The following is a 26,510-nucleotide window of genomic DNA, read 5'->3' as shown; positions in this document are numbered from 1 at the left end:
GATCATTCTAAAAGAGATACTACAGCTCTTGCTGCTTGTAATGCCAACTTTTTTGTTTTATCTGTGACATTGTTGGAAGACAACTATCGTTGTTTTGTTCCATTTTTGGCATGTTTAACAATGTTTTATCCATGCTTGATATTCTTAACAAATATACAATTATTCTCAAAATAAAGTGTGTTTCCTTGTCATCATAAAACCTTTTTCTGGATTGCTTGTTTATGTACCACTCAAATATTTCTCTATTTAGATACAAATTAATGAAAGATTGAACAGATATTTCTTTGTTTAGATACAAATTGATGAAAGTTTGATCAGATATTTCTTTATTTAGATACAAATTGATGAAAGATTGATCAGATATTTCTTTATTTAGATACAAACTGATGAAAGATTGATCAGATATTTCTCTATTTAGATACAAATTAATGAAAGATTGATCAAATATTTCTATGTTTAGATACTAATTGATGAAAGATTGATCAGATATTTCTTTGTTTAGATACAAATTAATGAAAGATTGATCAAAGTACTTGCTATCACTTTCTTAATTCTAAAGTACTTAATTTTAAATTTGTTATTAAATAAAACAAATTAATTATGTATTGTATTTTTAAATTATAATAAAATTATTGTTTTGTGTTTTAGTTTGATGATATTTTTTATAACTTTGAATAAACTTTCATATTTTTAATTTATATTAAAACTAAGTATTGTATTCAAAAAAAAAATTTTGCAAAATTAAGATGAATTTTTAAAAAAAAACTTTAAAATAATAATAAATAATTAAGTAAAATTTGAGAAGTGCAACTAAAGGATCCAACTTCTCATGGGTGAAAAAAAAGGTTCCAAGGAATTGTGTGGCATTGTAGGAAATAATTTGGAGAATATGACATCTTAGAGTAATTTTTATCTAATATTTTATCACATGCAAATTAGTGAAAATGTAAATGTTACATTTGAAAAAGAAATAGGAAATCTATAAATATCATATGCTTTAATTTATCAAGACACATACTTAAATTTAAATATAAGGATATTTTTTAAATATTATCATTAAAATGTACTTATATTTAATTTAAGATGGAGTACCTTTCAATTGAATGCCAATGAATTTTTTGAAAATTTTTAATTCCTTCTAATTTTAATAACACTATACATTCTTTCTAGAACAATTATTATTCATCATATTTAATACTTCATATTATTACTCCCTTATTAAAAACACGTGCTATTAGGTATTTGATTGTCTATTTTTATTTTTCAATATTAATTACTCATCTATTCTCATTGAGTTATTATCCATTTTTAGTGAGTGTATGCAAATGTGAAGTGTTAGATTTGTGAATATAAGAATCTTTTCTCTTTCTAATATACTCCCTCAATTTTATGCATTATATAGTTTCACCAATATTTCATTCTTTGTAATTTTTAAAATTAAATCATTCTTATCCATATTAATATGTCATTTAACTAAAAACAACAAATTACAATAATTATCAATGATAACTATGTAAATTATTATTCAGGTAAAGATATTAGTAATAAAGTTTAACAATTAGTTTTACCACCTGTTATTTTAATACATATATTAATATATAATTTATTTTTTTTAAGAATCAAAATTACACCTTCACTAAATTATAAACTAAAAATGTTAATTATATACATCTGAATATAAAATAAGTTCATTGTATAAGAGGTTAAGACAGTTTCTTCTACCAGTTGAACAAGTTATCTTTTCGAACATAATCTCATTTCTTTATTTAGATTTCTTTTTTGGTGTTCGTGCCTCGACTTTTGGTTGGAAATATACTAGTAAGACGATTAGGTATATATCCAATATGTTGATGCAATAAATGTCGTAATAATGACTATTTTATTTTGATTGTTATGTCTATTTATACGACCAATTATTGTTAGACCAAAATTAGGGTTTAGGATTTAAGGGTTAGGGTTAGAGATTTATGGAATGAGAGTTAAGGTTTAAAATTTAGGATTTAGCATATATACTACGATTAATATATTAATTGATTTTCCATACGATTTAACCGTATGTTCAAATGTACTTTATTTTTTATTTTTTTTATGCAGTTGTGTCTGGTGGTCCCTAACGGTACACCAATATATAAAAGTTTGCATGAATTTTTAAATTGTAATAAAGTGACACGAATTTGATAATTTATTGGACATAATAATATATATTAGCAATACAATTGCTGATAAAAAAATAAAAAAATATTAGCAATAGAATTACTTACTATAGTATTTTGTGAATATAGTATTAATTGATTGGTAGGTTATGGAAGGTTTGATCTGCATTAATGTTGTTACTGTGAGTTTGGTGAAGACGAACGTGAGTTCCATAAATCTGCCAAACTTTGTCTAACTGTGAGAAGATGAAGTTGTTTCTGGTGCTTAAAAGATCAAGCTCTGATGCACAAATACATGTGAAACAATTCAATATAATTCAAATAATTAAGATAAATTTAAATAATTCAACAAATAAGGTAATTTAAAAGAAGTATAACTTATGTTGAGAAAAATTAAATCTACAAAAATAAGTAAATAAAAGAGAAATTAATAAATTTAATAAATATATATTATATATAAGGTATGAGAAGATCCACGACATCAAATTACCGATCACACCGGTATAAGAGTGACAAAACAGGTCTCATTCTGTCATGACCCGTTAAGGTGATACAAGTTGAAATTTGTAATCCATTTTGTTAGAGGATGGGTTGCCGGACGGTCTCGCTACTTTTTTAATTTTTTTCAATTATTTTTTGTTATTTTTTTTTGTTTTGGATCTATTGGTTGTAGTATTAATATTATTTTTTGAACAATAAAAATGTAAGAAAAATAATAAAATTTCATCAAACATTAATATTTTAATAAAAAAATTTAATATTTAATAAAATAAAATAAATATCAGCAATACTCTAATGAATCAAATGATTTATAAAAAAATATATAAATAAAAATATTAATCATTATCAATTTTAACTAAAAAAATATAAGATTTATCTTTAGAAATTACAAAAAATAAAGGACGGATTTAAATTACTATGTGACTATGTCAAAACATTAATTTAAATGTTAACATATTTATTAATAACCTTCACACTTAATGGATTGATCACGTGTATTTTTTATCTAAAATAAATTCTGAAATCAGGTTTTTAAAATTAAAAATAATTTTTTTGATAATTTTTTTTATAAATATTCTATTGTTATTGAAAGTTTATCTTTCAATCCTCTTAAGATCAAAAACCATTTATTAAATCATTGTAATATTTTTTTAATATTTCTATTCAATAAATAATAAGGCACATGGAGAATAGTTAAAGAACATTTACATGGGCTAAATTTGGTGAGACAATCCATCTATTTGAAAATGAGACAAAAAAAATATATAATTTTTTTCTTCTATCAAAGTAAAAACTTCATTTTTTTTAAAGACACTTTACTTATCATAGCACCAAATTAACCAATAGTAAAATTAAATATTAATATACCAAATACCTTTTTTTTCTATAATGACTAAAGTAAAAGACTTAAAGTGCCTTATTTATGATTGGGGTGATTCTGAAGGGGAACTTCATCTTTTCCAAATTGTTCCCTTCCAATGTTAGGGTTCAACAATTTGTAAATGAAATTGAAAGGAATTGTTGTGAAAGTTGAAGAAAAGTCATAAAAATTAGGTCTTGAAAGAATTTTTTTGGGAATATAATTGTAAAATTAATATCCATTTTCTTACTTACCTACCTACCTACTTCTATGGAGGATTTAAAGCCTCATATGATATGTGGTTAACTTAACTTGCACTTTCATAGAATGAAGCATAGCCACAATATTAATATTATTAATATTAATAAATTAATATTAATAGTAAGAATAATATATAAATAGAGAATGGAAGAAATGACAACTCAGCATGGAAACACCCAACCTAGATTTCATTCATGGGATGGTCCCACTTCAATTTTTGCCCCACAAAGAATGTGTCACAAACATAAGGTTGTAGCATAACCTAATTTTCGGTTATATTAATTATTTAATTCCTTTTTTTTCTTATTTTTTTAAAACTAGTTGTTAGACTGACACTACAAGAAAATCATGAAATAAAAATCAATTTCTAGAGATAAAAATAATTAGTTACTATAGTGACTAAATTAAAGATCATCTTATAGTGTAAAAACTTTTGGTTTCTAAATTAGTTTTTATTATTGTTGAATGGTTTCTAAATTTTTGTCCAATTAGCAACCAAGGTTTTTGCTACGAAATTTAGAATGCAAATAATTGGTAGCAAAAACTTTGGTTGCTAATTAGATACCAATTTAAAAAACATTTAACAATAATAGAAACTAATTTAGAAACCAAAATTTTTTTAGTCTCCAAAATGGTCTCTAATTTAGTCACTATAACAATTAATTATTTTTTGTCTCTAAAAATTAGTTTTATTTCATGATTTTCTTGTAGTGTAATGTGATGCATGAGTTTTCTAGTCATTTGAAAAAAATATTAATTGAAAATTGCTTAATTAAAATGCATGTGATGTGATTAATTTTTTTGAAATAATAAAATGCCAATTCAGTGTTGATTAAACTGCTTAATTGTTGTATTTTTTATTCTCCATAACTTTAATTTATATTATTAATTGTATTTTGCAATGTTTAAACAAGTTGGATTGAAAAAAAGTGATCGTAGAGAAAATAGACTAGAGAGATTGATCTCACAACCTCTTTCTTTTAAATCTATAATAAATATACATTTAAAGAAGTGTTTTAATAAATTTGGATTGAAAAAAGAGTGATGGCAGATAAATTAGATTAGAAATTGATTTGACAAATTCTTTCTTTTAAATATATAATAAATATACATTATAAAGGGCTTTTAAATATATAATAAATATACATTATAAAGTGCTTTTAAATATATAATAAATATACATTAAATGGTATTTTAAGGAGACAATTCTTAGAAGATAGTAGTGTATGACAAAATAACATTAAGAAGACAATTCCTGGTTCATGAAGAGATCCATCATAGTTAATGGAAAAGACTGGTATCGGTATTTTATAATCTCTAAGAACTTTAAATCCATTTATCTAATATATATAATAAAGAACTTTAAATCCATTATGATCAAGTACAATAAAAATTATCAACTTATAATTAATTTTAAAGATTAAAATAATTATTTATTATTAGATTAAATTATAAATTATTTTAAAGACTAAAAAAATTATTGATATCTAAAGTAGTTTCTATTATTAATATAAATGTATAAAATTTTTTAAATTGATATCTAGCCAGTTACCAAAATTTTAACTACTAATATTTTAGATTTTAAATTAGTGTTAAAAAAACTTTAAATTCATTTGATCTGATATATAAAATAATGGAAGTAAACGTAATAAGTACAAAAAAAATATCAAATTATAAGTAATTTTAGATATGAAAATAAATAGTTATTATTAAATTAAATTAGAAATTATTTTAAAAATTTAAAAATTATTGATATTTAAAGTAGATTTCACTATTAATAAAAATATATAAAATATATTTTAAATGGGTATTTAGTCATTAACTATCAAGATTTTAGTTATTAATATTTTAGATTTTAAATTAGTTTCTAAAGATTAAGAGAACAATTTTAAATCTAAAATATTAATATTTAATACTTAAATTAGTTTCTAAAAGATTAAGAGAACAATTTTAAATCTAAAATATTAATATTTAATATCTTGATAATTAATTTAAGTACCAGTTTAGAAACTATTTTATAAATTTTATTAATAATAAAAATCAATTTAAATATAATTTTTTTTAATATTTAAATTAGTATTTAATTTAATTAATATAGTGATTAATTATTATTTTTATTTAAATTTAATTGTTATTTAATAATTTTTTTTATTACACTAGGCTAAGTTTGTACGGAGAACTGTGTTGACTAAAAATTAGAGTGTTTGTTTTCAAATGTGGTAGTTAGTGAGACTTGTAATAACTATAACCTCTCATTATTTTATGGTTACAAGTTAAAAGCATCTTTCAAATGCTTCACTTTAATTTTGATTTTGATGAATTTTTGATGAATTTTTTTTAAAAGAATTTTCTAATTTAAAGTGATAAATAAGGGGAAAAAAAGCAAACATATCCATATTTGAATGTGATAGTTGCATTATTAATGATGATCGGTTATGAAATGAGATGGAAGCAAAGCATTGCCTGCAACATTAACTCAAGTGCATGAATTCTGCCACGAATTGCCAACTCTCTTATGCATCATCTCATCTTTCCTTCTATCATTTTGTTTCTGATGCATTTTCCCTTCTTTTTCTTCATAAATCACACAATATTACATCACAAGTGTTGAATATTTTAGAGGTTCATTTTGGCCTCATTCTAAAGTTGACAATGCAGGTCATAAAGAAGCACAGAAAATAATAACACAGTGATGATATTTACAAATGCTTACATTTATTTATATATGAGCTGCATATTTCTCTTCACTCTTTATGTTTATGTGTCATTTTGAAGTGTTTGTGGCCTTCACAATGTGCTTCTTTGTTAACTGTGGAACCCTTGCTTTTCTAAAATAATGGTGCTTTTGTCCCCACACTCAGTAGCAGTTGCAACATTTGTAGAAGTTTGGGTTGATCCATCAAAAGTAAACACCTAATCAAAAAGGGGTTAGCAGTTTCATTAGGATGACTCAAACAAGCAAACCAAAATAAGGGATGTGGTTAATCAATTCTGAACTTTACTCTTGTTTGACTTCTAACCAATGTGATAAATAAAACCACCAAACTATACCAGCAGTGATGCAGAAAATCAACTTCTGGTCAAATCAGAAATAAACCATGCAAAGAAGTACGAGAAACAGCTATTAATTGCAGAAAATATATATTACTTGTTTTTCTAATTTTCATTTTATTCTCGAATGGGTTGAAATAAAAAGAACTATTAAGACTCTTCTTCAGTCGGTCGATCAGCTTTTCTTCTCTTTCTCTTGAAATAGACACCTTCCTCTTCCTCTACTGTATAATTTAGTATTGGATATTAGGTATCGTAAGCATTGTAGAATGACGTACCTGATTCTTAGATTTTGTTTCTATTTATACTATTGTCATGAGTCATTTCTTATTGGCCAGGTTAGGAAGCTGAGTCATATTTAGAAGTGCATTATCTAACTCTTGATTGTTGATTAGCTTCACTATTCTTGCTGAATGGTTTGTATGGTGTCGATCGACGTTATGACTTAGTGTCGAGTCACCGTCTTAGTCGTGCGGACCCAGTATAATTTGTTTTTCAATATTGAGATGGCATGTTAGTATTAATGAGTGCTTAAGTCTAGTAAGAGTGTTGGTTGAAGGACAATATTCAGCAAGTGCCCTTGAATCTACCATCTATCATAGAGGAAAAATGAAAAGAAAATAACAAACTTTTGGTGGCATATTAAATATGGAGCTTTAAAAGTGTAGGGTGGTGAATGAGCTGTCTTTGTAAAAACTCATGAGGTCATCACAAAATAGAAGCCAAATCCAACGGCGAAGAACTTTAGACTCTAACTGTGGCATTCATTTCCTCATTAAATGCCTTACTCAGTAACATTTTTCTACTGTTTCTAAAAGTATAAAGGTGAGTGAGATTTATGCATCATGCATTTCTAATCTGCTTTCTCTCTCACTAACTCATATTTTGTTGCCATAATCTTTAGAGGGTAAGGATGTATTTTACATATTTATATGATGCACACACAAACCAAGGCCAATGAGAGCAAGCCACTTATAGGTTGGGAAGAAGCAGCTTCTTCAGAGAGAGAGAAAGATTGTGTTTTTTCTGGGCCCTCAGATTCCATGGCTTCAGTTGGTGCACTCAGATTCTTGTTCTGCCTTGCTCTATGCCTCTGCAACTTTCTACCCTCTTGTCAAGGTTCTTGTCTAACTACACAACTCACATTTTTTAGCTCAATTTGGTTCTCCTTCAGCTTCTATTTTTTTGAACATCAATATCTAGGAAGAATTTTCTTTTTTTTTCAATGCTGAAAACCAGGCTGAACTCTCTCTTTCTTGTCGGTTTGAATCTCAATTTTTGTATCAGCCAATGGCATCTGAGTTTCCACCAATAAATTCCCACAGAAGGGGAAATTTGTGGCAAAAATCTATGCACTCTGGTTCTGGTTTCTGCTACTTTTATTTGGGGTTTCATTTCTAGATCACACATTCTGCTAGATCACAAACAAACACTTTATAATATGGCACACTATTCATACTATATATTATAGATTTTTAATCAAAAGGGACTTTTTCTACATACACCTTGTTTCTCCAAATACTTGTTCAAAATCTTCCATTTTTGGTTAACCCTTGCCTAATTCTAGTTATAGCAGTGATAATAATAATACATTGAAATAGTGTATGTTATTAAACCAGTGAAGATGAAGGGACTACTATATTTTGATCAGCAAATTTCTTTGCAGGTAGTAGTCACTGGCATGAAAATAAATACCCTTTTATCAGAAATGCAAGCTCCTTCTCATCACCATCAATTTCAACTACCACCTCCAATAATGTCTATGACTACATAATATTGGGAGGTGGCACAGCAGGGTGTCCTCTGGCTGCAACTCTCTCTCAGAATTACAGTGTTCTGGTGCTTGAAAGAGGTGGTGTTCCCTTCACCAACCCCAATGTTTCATTTCTTGAGAACTTCCACATTACCTTGGCAGACATTTCTCCAACTTCAGCTTCTCAATACTTCATTTCAACTGATGGAGTCTACAATTCAAGGGCCAGGGTCCTAGGAGGTGGCAGTTCTATCAATGCTGGTTTCTACACTAGAGCAAATCCAAGGTACAACTTCTTCCAAACTCTTCATTGTTTCCTCAACCACATTCAAACTTGTTTTCACTTCAATTTCCCCTTTCTTTTCAACATTTTCTGTTCATTTTCAATGTTCATCTTCATCTGATAGATAAACTATATGACACTCAGTTCTCATGTGTAGGATATACATGATCTCTTATGTATTAATTGTTTCTCTTTTTATTGGGTCAGAGTTTAATAAGAACAACACTGCATACAAAATATTACATTTTCATTTACTTTATACATTGTTTTTAACACACACTTGTATAATATTTAAATATGAAATGCATTTTTTCTTCTTCTAAGATTCTATTTTTTTAAAAAACATATAATTTTGTTCTAATTTTCATATTTAAATTTGTTTTTTTTATTATTTTGGATTAGTTTGACCTCAAATCTAAAGTATTTAATTTAAGTCATCACCAAGAAACAATATATTAAATTAAATTAAATTATAAACATTTATATAGAGTGGACATGATGAATTTGGTGGTGGCAATAAGTTCAATCAATCAAAGTATGGTTGTCTAGTAATAGAAAACACACCTCATATATAGATAATGATGGAAGAAAATAAAATAAAATTCTTGATATGATGTTACATTCATTACATCTAAATATTTTGAATTCAAAATCTAACTTTTCTCTTGGAATATGTTATTATTTGGATTATTTTCTTTTTTCTATAGAAGGTATATTCTCTTGGATTATGTATTATTTTGATTATTTCAACATAAGAAGTTTTGGTTTATTTTTGTAAGTTTTATTGTTTGATACATTATTTTTAATTTTTAATGATTATTTCCATTTTGATGCAAGAATATTTTTTAGTTTTGTGATCTAAAACTTTGAAATTTTAAGTTATATAAAATAAAATGTAAAGTGAAAATTTTGTTGTATTTACTTAAAGTAGAGCAGAAAGGTACACTAATAATGAATTTGTCTGGTTTGGCGGTGATGTTAATAAAGTTCAACTACTTCTTCTTAGCTGGATGTGAAAATAAATATATTATTTTTAAAGGACCAAAAAGTAAATAAAAATGTGGGTGAGGTGTTACATGCTTAACATTTGAATACATAATTGAAATATAATAATATATCAAATGCATAGGTTTTTCACATATACAAAGTTTCAGGAGAAAAAAAAAATGAGAATCAAGAAATAAAATAACAACTAAAGAAGCAAAAATTATTTGGTTTAACAACATTAAATATGAATTTTCATTTAACAATGATATTTTGTTGTTAAATAATAATATGAATCTTGTTTTAACATTAAAATTAATGATAATAATAATATTTTTAATGTTGAATTTCATGAGAATTTGTATGTGTTAGAGATTATTTATTTAATTTAAATTAATCAGTAACTATTTTTTAAATGAGAGAAAGCAAAACATAAAAATTAAGGGACTTGCAAAGAAAATGAAAAAAATATTTTTATCCAATAATATTGGAGTTTTGTTCAGTTAGGAAAAACATGTCTTTAATACCATTCAACTGTATGATAAGGAAATGCAAATACTTTTTTTTTTGTGGCCAGAAAGAAAGACTTGGGTTGGCCTGTTTACAATTTAGAAGAACATTAATAAATGTTCTTTTAATGCTTTTTTTTAATACACACTTTCAAATTAATAAATCTTATGTGGTACTCACTAAGTCAATGAAAACAGACATGTATTTAGAGATTTTTTTTTAAAAAAATACTTTTAAATTTTACAATTTGAACATATTTTTTTTTCTCTTTTATACTCTCGGATTCTACAATCCGAAAGGTATTTTCAGATTTTACAATCTAAAATATAATTTTTTTTTCTTTAAACAAATTAATTATGGATTATAAAATTTGGAAGGATATTCCTGTATCCGATAATAACTTTCGAATGGTACAATTTGTAAGGTATTTCCATATTGTATGATTTGAAAGGTATTCTCGTGTTCAATAATAGCTTACGGATTGTACAATTCATAAGATATTTTCAAATTGTACGATCTGGAAGGTATTTCTGGATCCGAAAATACCTTTCATATTGTACAATCTAAAATGTATTTTGGATTGTATAATCTGAAAGATATTTCAGAATTCATAATTACCTTTTGGATTGTATAATTCAGAATGCATATTATAGTAAGGAGGTGTTACGCATTTTACAATTCGGTATATACTAAAAAAATGAAAAAAAAATACACTACAAAAAAATCATTAAATAGTAATCAAATCTAGAGACAAAATAATTAGTCATTATATTAACTAAAATAAATACGAATTTAGAGACTAAAGTATTATTCATATTTAAAGTGGTTTCTATTATTAATAAAAATTTATAAAATGGTTTCTAAATTTGTATATAAATTAGCTACCTAAGTTTTAGCAACTAATATTTTAAATTTTAAATTGGTCTCTAAAAGACTAATAGAGACTGATTTAGAATATAAAGTAGTAAGTAGCTAAAACCTTGGTAGTTAATGGTTAGATACCAATTTAGAAACCATTTTATAATTTTTTATTAATAATAGAAACTACTTTAAATACCAATAGTTTTTTTAGTTTATAAAATGGTCTCTAATTTAATTAAATAGTAACTAATTATTTCGGTCTCCAAAATTAGATTTTATTTAATAATTTTCTTGTAATGATAAGCGAACGGAAACTTATAACATATACTCATAAGGGTAGGATTGGAGTTAAAAAAAATATAGAGGTGTAAAGAGAAAGTATGGAATTGTATGGAGAATTTGCCAAAAAGTATTTCCAATAATACTTATGTAGTTTTTTTTTTTAAGTCACATAATAATATGCTATTTTTTCTAAAAATATTTTATTTTTTACCTCATTAAATTATTTAATAAGAATAACAGTGTTTTTAGTAAAAAAATTATTTAATCTTGAAAAAGTTAGATTTCCACCTCTTGGGAATAGTTTTCTGGAAAACTTGATCCAGAACCATTTGAAGAATATATTATTTACTGAGCATGCTATTCTTTAAAAACTCAATTGAGGGACATTATCAATGTTTCCCAGAGATATGCTACTAATGCAGTTTCTAACACACTTTTCTTTATGTCATTGCAAAACTTATTAGGCTTCAAAAATTGCTACATATACCATTTTTATTCAATCGATATAATCTTTTATGAAGTAACACTCATGCATTCTTTCTTATATCTCAATAAATTTCAGTGAATTATGCATGATGATATATTAAAGTTTGTTGCTAACACATGCACCACCTAACTGCATTATTGTCTCACTGAATTTGACTTGGTTGAGTCCATAATTTAGTAATGATGAGGACCCTCTAGAACATTTATTTTGATCTCAAATGTCTTCTCTTAACATTTCTATGGAATGCAGTTTTATTGAGAAGGTGGGATGGGATGCCAAGCTAGTAAATCAGTCATATCCATGGGTTGAAAAACAAATTGTTCACCGTCCAACGTTTTCACCTTATCAAAGAGCAGTGAGGGATAGTCTTCTAGACTCTGGTGTGTCACCTTTTAATGGCTTCACCTATGATCATCTCTACGGAACAAAAGTTGGTGGAACCATTTTTGACAGATTTGGCCGCCGTCACACGGCTGCTGAACTGCTTGCTTCAGGCAACCATGAAAAGCTTACTGTTTTGGTCTATGCCACTGTTCAAAAGATTGTGTTTGATACAAAAGGTACATGTAATGATGTAACATAGATAAAGTCAAAGAGGTATACTTGTAAGTTTATGGTTTTGCAAGTAACTTGAATGACTAAAATCAATGTTACCTTTGCAGGAAAGAAACCAAAAGCTGTAGGGGTTATTTTCCAAGATGAAAATGGGAAACAGCATGAAGCTATTCTGGCAAATGATAGGCATAGTGAAGTTATAATGTCTACTGGGGCAATTGGGACTCCTCAGTTGCTAATGCTTAGTGGAATTGGACCAAAAGAAGAACTCCAGAAGTTGAACATCCCAGTGGTCCTTGACAACCAGTTTGTTGGGAAAGGAATGGTAGACAATCCCATGAACACAATGTTTGTTCCTTCTAAAAGACCAGTTCATCAGTCACTCATAGAAACTGTTGGGATCACCAAGATGGGTGTGTACATTGAGGCTAGCAGTGGGTTTAGTCAGTCTAATGATAGCATTCATTGCCACCATGGTATCATGTCAGCCGAGGTATGCAATATTTCTCTAAAGTCATGTCTGAACATTGGAATCCTTAACAATCACTTCCTCCATTTTGAAAGAAGTGTTCTTTTAACATTTCTGTTGTTTCAAGATATCTGTCAATTTTACAATACCACATAGAAAAGTATTTATGATCCTTTTCTAACTTTGTCCTTCTTTATCTGACTTAACACTTCATAACTATTTTTCTTTTAAGGAATAAAATATTCATAACACATAAAAAGTAGGATGATTGGTCCTATAGTCATCCATCTTGAATAATATAGGATTTCCTTAATCTTAAGAGTCAAAATTGTCAAACATTACAGTCCAAATCCACATGGCATTTAACATGTTGATCATGGTATATAATATAAGGTCTGCATAGGTTAGTATCTAGCTAGCAAGAAATTCTATGAAGTCACTTTTGATTTTTGACATGATGGACAACAGATTGGGCAGTTGTCTACAATCCCTCCTAAGCAAAGATCACCAGAAGCTGTTCAAGAATTTGTCAAGAACAAGAGAGACCTACCGATTGAAGCATTTAAGGGAGGCTTTATTTTGTCAAAAGTTGCCAATCCTTGGTCAGTTGGTGAGCTCAAGCTGGTCAACACCAATGTGAAAGACAACCCTGCTGTTACCTTCAACTACTTCAGTCATCCATATGATCTTGAGCGCTGCGTCAAGGGGATCCGTTTGGCCATTAAGGTTGTCCAGTCAAAACATTTCACAAACTACACTATGTGTGACAAAAAAACAGCAGAGGAACTGCTCAACCTCACTGTGAAGGCTAATGTCAACTTCATACCCAAGCATGTGAAAGACACAAAGTCACTAAAGCAGTTTTGCAAAGACACTGTGATCACAATTTGGCACTACCATGGAGGGTGCCATGTGGGGAAGGTAGTCAACCCTGATTACATGGTCCTTGGTGTTGACAGACTCCGTGTGGTAGATGGCTCAACATTTGATGAATCACCAGGAACAAATCCTCAAGCCACTGTTATGATGATGGGCAGGTATGTATGTAGACTGGGATCATGAGGCAGAATAAACAAATGTTTGGACTTGATTGCAAAAGTTATGATACCAACATTTGCATTTTCGTGACAATAATCTATCTATGTTTGTGACAGGTACATGGGACTGAAGATTTTGAGAGACAGGTTGGGGAAATTGGCAGGTATATGAGGAAGAATTCATTGTGTGAAGAACATATTGAATCTTGAAAAGAAGGGTGGTCTAAATGAAGAAGCACTGATGCACATCAAGAAAAAAAGAGTGCTAGTGATAGGATTTTGAAATGAATGCAGTTTATTGTAATTTCTACAAAAGGGTAATTTATTAGAAGTCAACTAAGTCATGGTTTTTTGGGGGAGGAAAAAGCAATTGTAATGACTTGTTTTAACCTTTTCTATTTCCAGGAAAAATGGAAAAATCATTCTGGATCTTTAGATACTTATAAATATTAGACAAGTGATGAACAGAGGGAAAGAAACAAAATGATAGTGTCAGTAGTGTCCTATTAACGTGATCTATGTGAAGCAAACTTGTTGCTTTCCCTCCCTATTTTATATATATATAATATCTGCATGTGCCACTTAAATCCTTTAAAAAATTTAGTCCATTTTTTGTCAGATAACTAATATTATGGACATGAACAACTTGTTACTATTCTCTGTACTACTACCGATTGTTCAGACTTTAGACATAGCTACCTAGAAACCGACAGGGGTACAGAGTTTATACATTGATAAGTAGTTGTAGTTCGTGACGTTTTACATATTATCACCACATTTTCTTTAGAATGAATCTAAGAAGTGATTCATGGAACATGAATTCAGTAAGCAAAATGCAAGATTGTTGAAAGCTTAATGGGATCCAGACCATAGTTTAGTTGAAAATCCGTGTTCACTGGTACTACCACTTGACAAACTTCGCAACTTCTGCCAGAACTGCCTTTTCTTCCCAATAGTTAGAGGCCCTGATCGAGAATACCTCCTGAATGACTCAAATTCCTGGCCTGAAGTACTGAGAAACTCTGATGCTGATAATTCTACCTTTTCTTCACCAGATTGATAGCCAGAAAGAGTTTTTTGATACTCCGAAAATTCCACTCTTTCACCTGAAGCTTCAGAAAACTTTCCTTCCACATCAGTTAGAATACCCTCTTGATAACTCATTGATCTTAAATAGTCTGTTTCCTCAACCTCACTGCACACCAGCTTCAAGGCCTGAACAACTTCTCCCATGAAAGGACGTTGTGAGACTTCTGGTTGCACACACATGGATGCAATCGCTGCAACTTTAACTACAATATCAACAGAAATGCTAGGCTTTACAACTGGGTCTATGATCATCTGCAAACCCTCCTTACTAGTGAGAAGTGGACGAACCCACGTCACAAGATTTTCTTGACCTGGTGGTTGTGACAAATCCACGGGCTTTCTTCCAGTTAGGAGCTCAAGGAGTACAACTCCATAACTGTAAACATCACTCTTGACCAGAAGATGGCCAGTCATTGCATATTCAGGAGCTAAGTATCTGCAAGACATGTCAGTGAGATGAATTCAGTTTTCATCTTAAGAAATTATTTAAGAGATGAAATAGAAGCTTTTACATGCCATCCCCTAACCACTTAAGTTTTGGGAAAAGTTGGTTCATCATGATCATGATATAGTCTATGAATTTATGATAAAAAAGTTCAATTTTAACAGAAGATAAGGCAGGCTTGCACATTATTCAAGCCCAATGGGATCTTGCTAGAGGGGAAGTACCAAGAGCTATAATAAAACCATGTTCCATCACCCGAAAGCTTACATTTCCAGATAGTTGGTTTATGACTGGAATGCATAGATAAGGTCAAGTACCTACACAATATAATTCAGTGGTCTGCTAAACACTATAGATACTGGAATGAAATGAGTACATTGCATGCATGTTTAGCGAATCCATTCATCAAAACTGAACATGAAGTGGCTAGAAAGGGGTTCTTACCCAAATGTTCCCATAACATGTGTGGAGATGTGCTTGTTTCTCTCATCCAGTGCTGTTCTAGCCAATCCAAAATCTGAGACCTTGGGTGTAAAATCATACTCCAACAAGATGTTGCTAGCCTTGAAATCCCGGTGTATGACACATGGATTTGAATCTTCATGCAGATAGGCCAAACCCCGAGCTGCACCAAGAGCAATCTTCATCCTCGCAGTCCAATCCAGTGGATCAGTTTCCTTGTCAGGTCCTGCGAAAATAGTATTCAAAAGTCAGATTCCAAAAAATATGATATTTTTTACTTCCAACAGTAATGACAAATATCTTAAACTGCACTTTTGTTTACCATGTAAGTGGGATTCCACACTTCCATTAGGGACAAGCTCATAAACTAAGCAGCGAGTCTGTTTCTCTATGCATATACCAAACAATGTAACTAAATTTCGATGGTGTAGACGGCTAAGCATCTCAACTTCTGCCAAGAATTCACGACCACCACGCTGATCATCTCTTTTGAGAACCTTCACGGCTATATTCCTCCCATCATTTAGAACACCTTCATAAACAAGTCCAAAACCACCTTCTCCTAATATTCTCGAAGAATCAAAGTTATTTGTTGCTTTTTCTATGTCATTCAAAGTAAAAATCTTAGCAGACCCTGTATATGTTATTGTTCCAGAATTGAAGGACTGTAATCCAGAGCCTGACCTGACCCCGTAAGCCAATGAACTTGCAGCCCCTGCTAAGAGTAAATTTAGTTAAAAAATTACACTGAGTTCCACATACAACAAGAGACAGAAAAGCAAATTGATGGATGGGGGATCCAAGTTAATATGAAGAGAAGTCACAGATAGAAACCAAGACCGTATTAGCATTATGGATTACAACCCAACGTTTATCATACTTCAACTTCTGAATTGAAAACAGTTCATTTGATGTGAAATCACTTAGAAGCCCTACCAAAAGTGGTATTGTGCAAATCATAAAATATTTCATATAAATGAAATTAACATTTTAGATACTATGATCATCAAACCAAGTTTTATGAAATAATTCATCTATAAATGGAATCAATTGTTATGTTTTATAGGATCCAAATATTGGGTAAAAGTACTTTAATTAAGGGAAATTAGTATGCTACAAAATTGTCTAAGAACAGTTTCACAACAGTAAATCATTGTAAAAAAGAAGTTTCTATGAACAACCTCTAAACTGCCAACAAACTTTTGACAGAATCATTAATTGCACTTACTTGATTGTTTTGAAGAGGATGAAATTAAACCATCGGGAAGTGGTTTGTGTTCATGAACATAGGCACAGCATTTCAGTGCACAAATCCAAGCAAGACCAATGAATACAACAAAAGCAGTAACTGATGACAGCACAATTATAACAATCATTCTTCCATTACTCCCTTCTTTTTTCCTCTTTGGGACATCTACTCCTAAAGGTTTCATCATCATTCCATTGTTGTCATGTCCTGGATTTGGCTCATCATCTATAACAGAAGCATCTGAGGGAGTTGAAGGTGGAGATGGTGGAAGACCTGCATTAGTTATCCAAAAGTATGAATGTAGGGACATTTCTACTACTAAAACCAAACGTACCATAGATATTCACTTTATGAAAAAGAAAGTCCTAACAGATGATAATCAATGTATAACCTGGATACTGAACATAGAGTACTTCATAAGCACCAAAAACTGAAGCATCTATCAGAATCTCCCTGCGCCAGAATTTCTTATATATTAAAAATGCGGTGGTATCATCAAATTTTACTCCTTTGGGTACTAAGTCTATGAGAACAGTGGTTTTCTCCAGTTGCTGACTAGCTGCATCAGCTTCCACAATGCGAACCTGGGTATGGTTCAGTAGAACACTTGCTGCAATTTCCTTGGCTAGCTCTGCAACCAACGGAAAAAACTTGTATATTGCAATGTTGATATGGATTTTAACCTGAAGTGGCCATACACAACCACAAGGTGACCCAGGAGGAGTATACGTCAAGGGCTCTGAGCAAGTCATTGGCAAGCAATCTACATGTGGGATCAACATCAGCTAGCTTTCTTCAGATTATTGAAAAAGAAGAACTAGCATAACTATAACAATATTCTTAGCTAGTTGCAGGATCAAGATTAGATTACCCTTATTAGGAGGTGGAGGTGGCAGAACCAATTCATATGCTGGAGGTGGAGTCTTTTTCTTCTGCAATGATGAACCTAGAGGAGAAATTGTAGGTGAAGTAGAGGGTACTGATACAAAAAGGATATAAGAAACAATCAGGTAGATGAAATCTTAGAACAGAAATAAACTCTAAAAGCAATGAGAAAAATAAGATTTTATACCATCGAGGTGACCCGGCACAATAGCTGGGGATGGTGCAGGAGCCGGGGCATGAATATCCATAATATTTGGTGAAGAGAAAGGAGGTCGTGATTTGAAGACTGAAGGACCTATTCAGTAGAAGTTTGCAGAACCAAATTAATTTTAACATTCTAATATCAATAAATGCAAAAAAAAAATTGTGTAAAAAATTTAAGATCTTTCAGTCACAGAATCAAACCTTGATGGCTGTATGTAGGAGCCTGGACTGAATAGATTGGTGCTAGAGCTGGATTGTGTGACTTTCTTTTAGAATAGTGATGCTTATGATGTGAGATTGGGGAATCCACAGAACCATGTGTCCATATGATTGTAGGAGCTTTGTGAATTGACTTGGAAGGTGAAAGTGCAATGCTTGAAGGTACCCCAGAAGATGACTTGGAAGGTGAATGTGCAATAATACTTGAATGACCTTCAGAAGATGACTTTGATGGTGGGATTGCAATACTAATATGCCTTCTGTCACTGGAATCTGGCAGTTTGGTGGCTACAGAAGGAAAGAAAAAATTCAAATTTAGAATAATTATGAGCATGAATTTTCCAAGAGGAGGTTATCAACTCCATAATAAGTTGTTGAAAAAATACTTAGGTGGATTATTAATGGAAAGTTTTGGGGAGGTGGGTGTGAAGGCAGAAAGAAACTATAGAGGGGAGAGGGCTAGTGCTTCTTCTTGTTCAAAAAGATCCATAAAATATACTTTGTTAATTGTCTATACCTTTTTCATGATCTCCCACCTGTTCTGAGGGTATAGTTAGTTCCTTAGAAAGCTAAATTCCTCAGAGTAACTGCTTTGTTTAATTAACCAGAACTTTCCATATCCTCATGGATTTATACTATAGCCATGGCCTATTGGGATTTCATATCAACCTTGTTACAGAGTAACCAGGAGAATGTTTTTAATACTGAAACACATAACAAAACATGGATTTGTAAGTTGATATTATCACTGAATTCCTAGTCCATAGCTTAGGTTGAACTCTGTGTCCTTAAACATAAAAAAACAAAGCAGTAAGAACATTTGTTTTATAATATTGGTGTCTCTTTCTGGTATGGTTTTATCTAATACATCATATTAGAATCATTATTTGGATTATCCTAAAGAAACACAAGATATATCAATGAGATGACTGGACAGAAAATTTGATGCAGAAGCAAGTAATGGTATCCAATACCAGGCTCCTAGTAATGGCATCACAGATCTGTGTCAAGCTAAAGTGATCATAGTAATAGCAAAAGCCAAATTCCTTGCTAATTTCTCTGCATCATTTGCAGTAATGATCAAGATTCTAAATTCTGAAAATATAAGACTAATAATATTAAGGGTTTTTTTTCTAACAATCCGTGTTCTAAACATGTATTTTATATTGATCAGCAGAGATTGAACCGATTAACTATACTGATCAAGATTCTGTGTGAAAAGTTCACTTCAAATGTTTAAACTTGTGATAAAAATTCATCATGATTGTCCAAAGCTATTGCATTGCTTTATTACAGCAAACTGAATCTGTCTTTTTCTTAAGAGAAGTGGACTGTAGAAATTAGTAAAATTAGATGTTTGATCATCATTTCAACATTAAATTTTTGTCCAATGCGAGTAAATGAACTGCGAATGTGAACCAAAGAGAATCTAGTATACGGGTCAGTTACAGGTAGGCCAAATTTTGACACACATGAACTCCACAGGTACGAACTCTAAGGAGAGAATCATCAAAGAATCCCAATTAAGCAAAGATTATAGAATCCAAACACATAGAATATGTCAACTGTAACAAATTTTGAACCACATATATAACCACCAGATACAACACTCAAAACAGTATATTTGGGATTTTGTTTCTCATCTTCCCGTTTTGACCCAACATGCAGAAACTAACTCAGAGCGTCTCAATTATGCTCATACCTGCATATGCATGAATCTGGTGAGTGCAGACAACTAAATGCAGCTCAATTAGCAGGAAAATCAGGTGCAGCCCCATTTCCTCCTGAAGAAAAACTAGATCAACAACTCTGAAGATCTCTCAGCTTTTACCAACACCCCTTCATGGAAAGTAAAACTGAAGAGAATTTGGTGAAAGCAGCAGCATATGCTGAAGCAAAACTCGCTTGACACATCCAAGGACAAGCACAGCAAAGTCTGCAATTAGAACATAGCCTCAATAATGTCAACCAAAGTATTAAAACAGCCTGGTAATTCCACAAGAATGATCTTGGTGGAAGACACCAGTGTTTCCACCTTTTTCTATTTTTCAGAAGTAAAGGTACAAGGCTTGCAGACATGAGAGTCGTGAAGCAACTGATTTCATTGTTGCTCAGAAAAATCTAACAGCAGACGAAACCAAAAAGCACAACCCCACTTCACTTTAAGCAGAAAAGAACAGTAACTATTCCGTAAGAGCTTGTGGGGTTGGACATGTGTGAGTGTTCTTGATTTTGAGAGAGAGAAAGAGACATAAAAATTGGCCATAAAGTAAAAGAATGATTGGATTAAATTAATATTTAACACCTTAATGCTTGACCTTCTTTTCAGTTTATCTGGGTAGGTAATGATTCACCTTCACCATGATGTGATTTTGGGTTACACAGTACTTTTTATAACAAGTAAGAACATTTACAAATCCAAATTAGAAATTGAATTGGCATAGACTTTTGGGATTGTTTTGAATCTTGATCACATATATTCATGGTTCACAGTAATCACCCCAAAGGATAACATTTTCTTTTTCTTTAAGCAGAATTTGGTTTTCATTTCCTACCTAAGTTTTTTATCTCAGAAAAGTTACACCAAAACCTAAAGGTTCTATTTTTAACTTTTATCATTACATCAGTTAAGTGTTGAAGTGTTTAACAGAATATTCTATTGCTGTCTTAACTGTTGATGTGTAATATTATGCTAACTGGTTCTTCCAATTTTTTAAACTATAAAATAAGAATTATTTATTTGATCTAAAATGAACCTTAGAAATTTAAAATAATACATTAAATGTCAATTTGTTAAGATTGAGATTTAAATGTATTCATTTTAGAAAACAAACATTTCAATTTTAAATTGTAGAGAAATAAAAATACTCTTTAGAGACAAATTTTAACTATTTGATCAAATAATGTTAAAATCAGAACCTAAGTACTTGGTTCAACTAGGAATCTTAGATTGAAAGTTGGTTCACACTAAATGAAAATGTTGATAACTTTTTTTCTACTGTTTTCTTTCTGGCTTTGAATTAATGTCAACATTATCACTGACTTTGGTTTTTTTTTTTTTATAAAAGCTTTCATAGGTTAAATATTATGCAATTTGACATCTTAGACTGACACCTAAAGTAACAACAATCATCTATCATCACATGAAAAAAATATTATTAAAAAAAATACAAAAATATGAGAAAATTATACCAAAACTCATATGTTAACACATGTAAACTATACTTATTCGTAAAGAATTCTAATAACTGACTGCATCATGGAAGCCTATCATACCAATGAAATTATTCTTTATGAATAAATCCTAAATTAATCAACTTATTAACATATCACGTATTCCTTCACGAAAAATATGAATAATCTAAACTTGATATTCTCACACAAGTATTTCATCGATTACGAAACATAAATGGAATATAAGATAATGCGTTTAATCTTTTCAATTATGTGGAACTTTAATTCAACACTAAACCAAACCTACTTTAGAACCACAACCACATATAACAATGTAATAATGAATTTCTTCTGGTAGCAAAAATCAAGTTCATGGTCAAATTTTCTTCTTGTTGAAATTTTGAAGGTTACCAAATTCTGAAATAGCTGCTGGGAAGCTTCTTCTTGGAGTGGTCCTTTATTCCACTTTTAATTATGGACAAAACCAAGTAAGAACCACAAGTAGAGAAGATTTTTTTTTTTATATATGAATGGGACAATATTTTTAAATATTTATCGAAATGGATGTATTTAAAAAAAAAGTGAATTGTGTTCGAAACACAATTAAAACAAAAAAATTATGTTTTAAAACATGATTTTGTAATTGTGTAATTAAAATAAAAAACCAAGAATTAAAACACGAGTTTTGTAATTTTAATTATTTTTTTATTTTGATTTGTGTTTAAAATAATTTAAGCTTTTATTTATGTTAGAAAAAAAATCATATATTTAATTTAAGCACGTAATTCATAAAAAAATAAAATAAGCTAATCAAGGTTAAGCATTCGGATTAAAAATATATATATTTAAACACGAACTTCCGAATAAAAAACCTAAAAGTATGTTTGATGTTTAATCAAATAAATTTTATAACATGATTAAAAAATAGTTTCGTTATTCATAAGTTCAGAATAAAATTATGAATTAAAACACACATTCTTCTAAAAAATAATCACTAAAAATGTTTTTCTAATGTATTTTAAAACCCTTTTATAAACAAAACACAAAAGTTATTTACTATAAACTTCAATATTTGTTAATTTGATTTCATTAGGGCATATAAATTCATGTAGTTTTTTTATATATATTTGAATAGGACAAGTGCAACGTTAATCTCAAACAATGTCAGCTTAATTACCTCTAATTACGATGCAAATAATATGATTAGTTAACGTTAAACAAGTATCAATTTGTAATTGACATAATGAAGACACATTCATTTCATCTAATTAAAGATGAACATGATTTAACTACAAATCAAATTAGCCATGTATCACTGTCACATCCTTTTTTTTAATCTTTATTTTTTAATTCAACTTAATTTAACTTTTACATATTATAGTTGTAGGAATATTACAATTTTTTAGTATTATTTCAACTTCGTGAAGTGTTTATTTTCTTTCTATATTCAGTTTATCCTTCTTATACACTAAATCACCCTTAACTCTTAGTTGAAACCCAACCATTTCTTAATTAGGGAATTTTTTCCCCAAAGAAAATATCGTGAAATTATTGAATATAGATTATAGATTTAATTAAGTTTGAAACCCTCATAAAATTAGGTATTATTAACTAAATTTTTTATTAACAAATTATTTTATTAAGTATTCAAAAACATTATATTTTTTATAATGAGTCTATATCATTTAATTTTTTCATTAATTAGGTTCACATAGTTATTATCTTAGATCCTTGTTACTTGTGTATATGTATAAAGAAAATAAGAAACAACATAATCAAGAGTTAAGTTTTTTCCATAAAACGTATAAAACTCATGTGAGATAGTACTATCATCATGAAAAATATCATAAATTTTAAAAATAAAAAAGAAAATAAAAGCATGGGAGACTAAGCAAATAAACCCCTAATAATAGCCTAAGCAACTAAAATTAGAGTTTAAAAAAAAGACAAAAAGACAAAAAAAAAAAACTATTATCTAATGGGTATCTTCCACTAAGACAACAAAAAGGAAGGATTGAATATAAAAAAAATCCAATCAGATTAATCCTCATTTGCATTTAGCAGCGGAAATAAAATCCTATTATATTGATGCACGTCATTATGGTTATTTTTTGTTGGATTAACCTATTTTGAAAGTTATCTTATTGGTTTTCACTCAAATTTTAAGAGGACGTTTCGATCTCTTTAAAGTTTGATGAACTATTCATCATCATTACTTAATGAAATTCCAAAATTTAAGTTGCTGATAAATTTGATTATGTTTAGTTAAATTCTTATTAAAAAATTCTTTCTATTGAGTGTCTAAACTTTTTATATTTTTCTATTGAATCCAATTAGTGAATAAGTGATGTAAATCTCATTTATTTTATACATTCATTGTTATTGTTATATCTAAAGTTGTGACTACAAAATCAAATTGTCATATCACTTCAGTTTATGACAATATAAAACAACAAATAAAAAAAGAAAAATATAAGTATTGTAGATATTGAAACGAACATTTGTAATATGAACTTAATTGAAATATTTAAATTTATTATAAACTTAAAATTTAATTAAGCCAACAACATATTATAATTTGAATGCAATGCATTGAAATAATGTTAATTAAGATGATAAAATGAGTTGGGTGGATAGCTAATTTATAAAAATGATTTAATTTTGAGTAGTTGATGAAATATTAGCATGAGAAAAAGGTGTGACCACACAATACACGTTTGAGAATTGTCGGTGATTTGGGTGATCCTTCATTTTTGGTACTAAATTTTGAAAATGACAAAGCCTTGTTGTTGGGTTAAATTATTTGCAGTGAGAAAGTGAACCCAAATAATGCACTTCACATAAACTGCATTCTCGTACAATTTGAAAATAACTCTCCAAAACCCATCTTTTTCCAATGTTTCCACTTTTATATATTTATCATAAATTCACCACATCACACTAAGTCAATACTTTTTGGGAATGTAAAATTAATTATTTCTGATAAATAAATTTAATTTAATTTGTAAATATACTGGTAAGATCTGCAGGATCGAGACTATAATTCGATATTTGGTTATTATACTGACCGATGTCACAAACTCAAATATGCTTAAACAAGAGTTAGTGTGACTAATCAATAATCAAGAGTTAGGTAATACACTTCTAAACATGACTCAGCTCTTTAACCTGATCCAATAAGAAAGATTCACCAAAATAATATAAACACTAAAAAAAATCAAAAAATAGAAACTAATTTTAAAGACAAAAAATAATTAATTGCTATAGTGACTAAATTAAAAACTATTTTATAGACTAAAAGAATTTTTGGTTTCTAAATTAATTTTTATTATTATTAGATAATTTTTAAATATCATATCAAAGTTTTAACTACTCGAAATTACTTTTAAGTGAGATTACCCATAAATTGACTCAGTTTTTGTGTGGCAAAAGTGATATTATGCAAAGATGATGGTTTATATGCATTGTCATTCGTGTGCAACATGGTTTGGATCCCATCATTCGTGTGTACTTATTACAAGTCTTATTCAACACTAAAGTCTCAATTTCATTTTTCATATCTTCTTGTTATGACAAAAGATCCATTCAATAAATTTATTTTAGATAGATTTGAAATAAAATAGGAGAACAAACAATATGATATGTAACTCTTAAATCTACAATATAGGGGTTGGTGTGTGAAGAAAAAAATGTGAGTGACAACACAAAAAACATAAAAAAAACACCTAAGTTGGACTTAGGTGAAGAGATTGGACCTCTTAGATTAAACAGTTTCTTCCTGCACTTCTACATTTTTCTTCCTGCATTCCCATAATGTTATGTAAAGATCAAACTGTTCCTATTTTTTTTTAAAAAAACCTAAGATGCATTTGAATTGTATTTATTTTTTTGCATTATGGATTATGGAATCTGGAAAAATTTCGAATTGGTACTTTCGATAAAATTTTGGATCTACCGTAATTCAAAATATACATTTCACATTCAAAAATCCATCATTAAAAAAAACATTCCGGATCCATCAATCCATAGCAGAATTAGGCTTCCGGATTCAGCAATATGAAAATCAATAATTTATGCAAAATTTGCTTTCAGAACACCCCCTCATAAAAAAAAATGATTCAGTTCCGGATTGATGAATCCGTAGCACATTCCCAGATCCCGATTTTCGGTAACCATGATGCCCTTTTTCAAATAAAAGGTCAAGGCCAGTTTCGGGATTTAAAAAATTGTTGGGGTGTAGGAAGAAAAACGTAGGGGAGCGGGAAGAAGAAGCCCTTAGATTAACATTGTTGGGCTGTAATTTGTCTGCTAGACCCGATCACTAGTAGGTGGAGGTGGCTAAAGAAAACTAATTAAATGTTGAAGTTGGGCCTTGGTGGAATCAAGCCCAAAATATGAATGGAAATTAAGCCCAATATGAAGTTTTGTGGTTGCCATTTGTGTTGAATGATTATGAAAAAAAATCGGTACGTAGAGAATATATTTTTGGCACGCTTAAAATAATTTAATAATTTATAAAAACTAAATAGCTTGTAAGAATTTATTTTTCTGGCAAGTTTTTGGAAATAAAATATATTTTCAATTATAAATATCTCAAATACTGCTCAGAAACATCTTATCTTATTCATAATTGTACCAGTTTAAAATAGAGCTTCCAAATCAGTTTAACATATTTTATTTTTAAATATATATATATAAAAATAACTTAACATAAGTGCTTGCATAATAGAATAATAG

The 26,510-nt window shown here is 29.4% G+C and overlaps 2 protein-coding genes across 4 annotated transcripts; one reads left to right on the top strand and one right to left on the bottom strand.

The window, feature by feature from the left end:
- The first annotated feature begins 7,629 nt into the window (after positions 1-7,629).
- On the top strand, positions 7,630-14,700 carry LOC137818546 (protein HOTHEAD-like). Its single transcript, XM_068622042.1, has 6 exons — positions 7,630-7,944; positions 8,492-8,864; positions 12,235-12,545; positions 12,648-13,033; positions 13,478-14,046; positions 14,164-14,700. The coding sequence occupies exons 1-6, from the start codon at positions 7,758-7,760 to the stop codon at positions 14,216-14,218; spliced, it is 1,881 nt and encodes a 626-aa protein (XP_068478143.1). The 5' UTR covers positions 7,630-7,757; the 3' UTR covers positions 14,219-14,700.
- A 42-nt stretch (positions 14,701-14,742) lies between these two features.
- Positions 14,743-20,902, bottom strand: LOC137818545 (receptor-like serine/threonine-protein kinase ALE2). 3 transcript variants are annotated; one of them, XM_068622041.1, is made up of 10 exons: positions 20,302-20,827; positions 19,117-19,303; positions 18,582-18,887; positions 18,364-18,471; positions 18,163-18,270; positions 17,683-18,054; positions 17,271-17,564; positions 16,365-16,757; positions 16,025-16,268; positions 14,743-15,571 (listed from the first exon to the last, which is right to left on the bottom strand). In XM_068622041.1, the coding sequence occupies exons 4-10, from the start codon at positions 18,422-18,424 to the stop codon at positions 14,899-14,901; spliced, it is 2,145 nt and encodes a 714-aa protein (XP_068478142.1). In that variant the 5' UTR covers positions 18,425-18,471; positions 18,582-18,887; positions 19,117-19,303; positions 20,302-20,827; the 3' UTR covers positions 14,743-14,898. The 3 variants fall into 3 exon arrangements, with proteins under 3 accessions (XP_068478142.1, XP_068478140.1, XP_068478139.1); XM_068622039.1 differs by lacking the exon at positions 19,117-19,303 and having other exon boundaries at positions 20,302-20,902; XM_068622038.1 differs by lacking the exon at positions 19,117-19,303 and having other exon boundaries at positions 16,365-16,760; positions 20,302-20,870.
- Positions 20,903-26,510: the final 5,608 nt, after the last annotated feature.

This window comes from Phaseolus vulgaris, chromosome 10 (genome assembly GCF_000499845.2).
Source record: "Phaseolus vulgaris cultivar G19833 chromosome 10, P. vulgaris v2.0, whole genome shotgun sequence".
In the NCBI taxonomy this organism is placed as follows: domain Eukaryota; kingdom Viridiplantae; phylum Streptophyta; class Magnoliopsida; order Fabales; family Fabaceae; genus Phaseolus; species Phaseolus vulgaris.
Note: the sequence above shows the minus strand (reverse complement) of the source record. Positions and strands in the feature narration are given on the sequence as shown.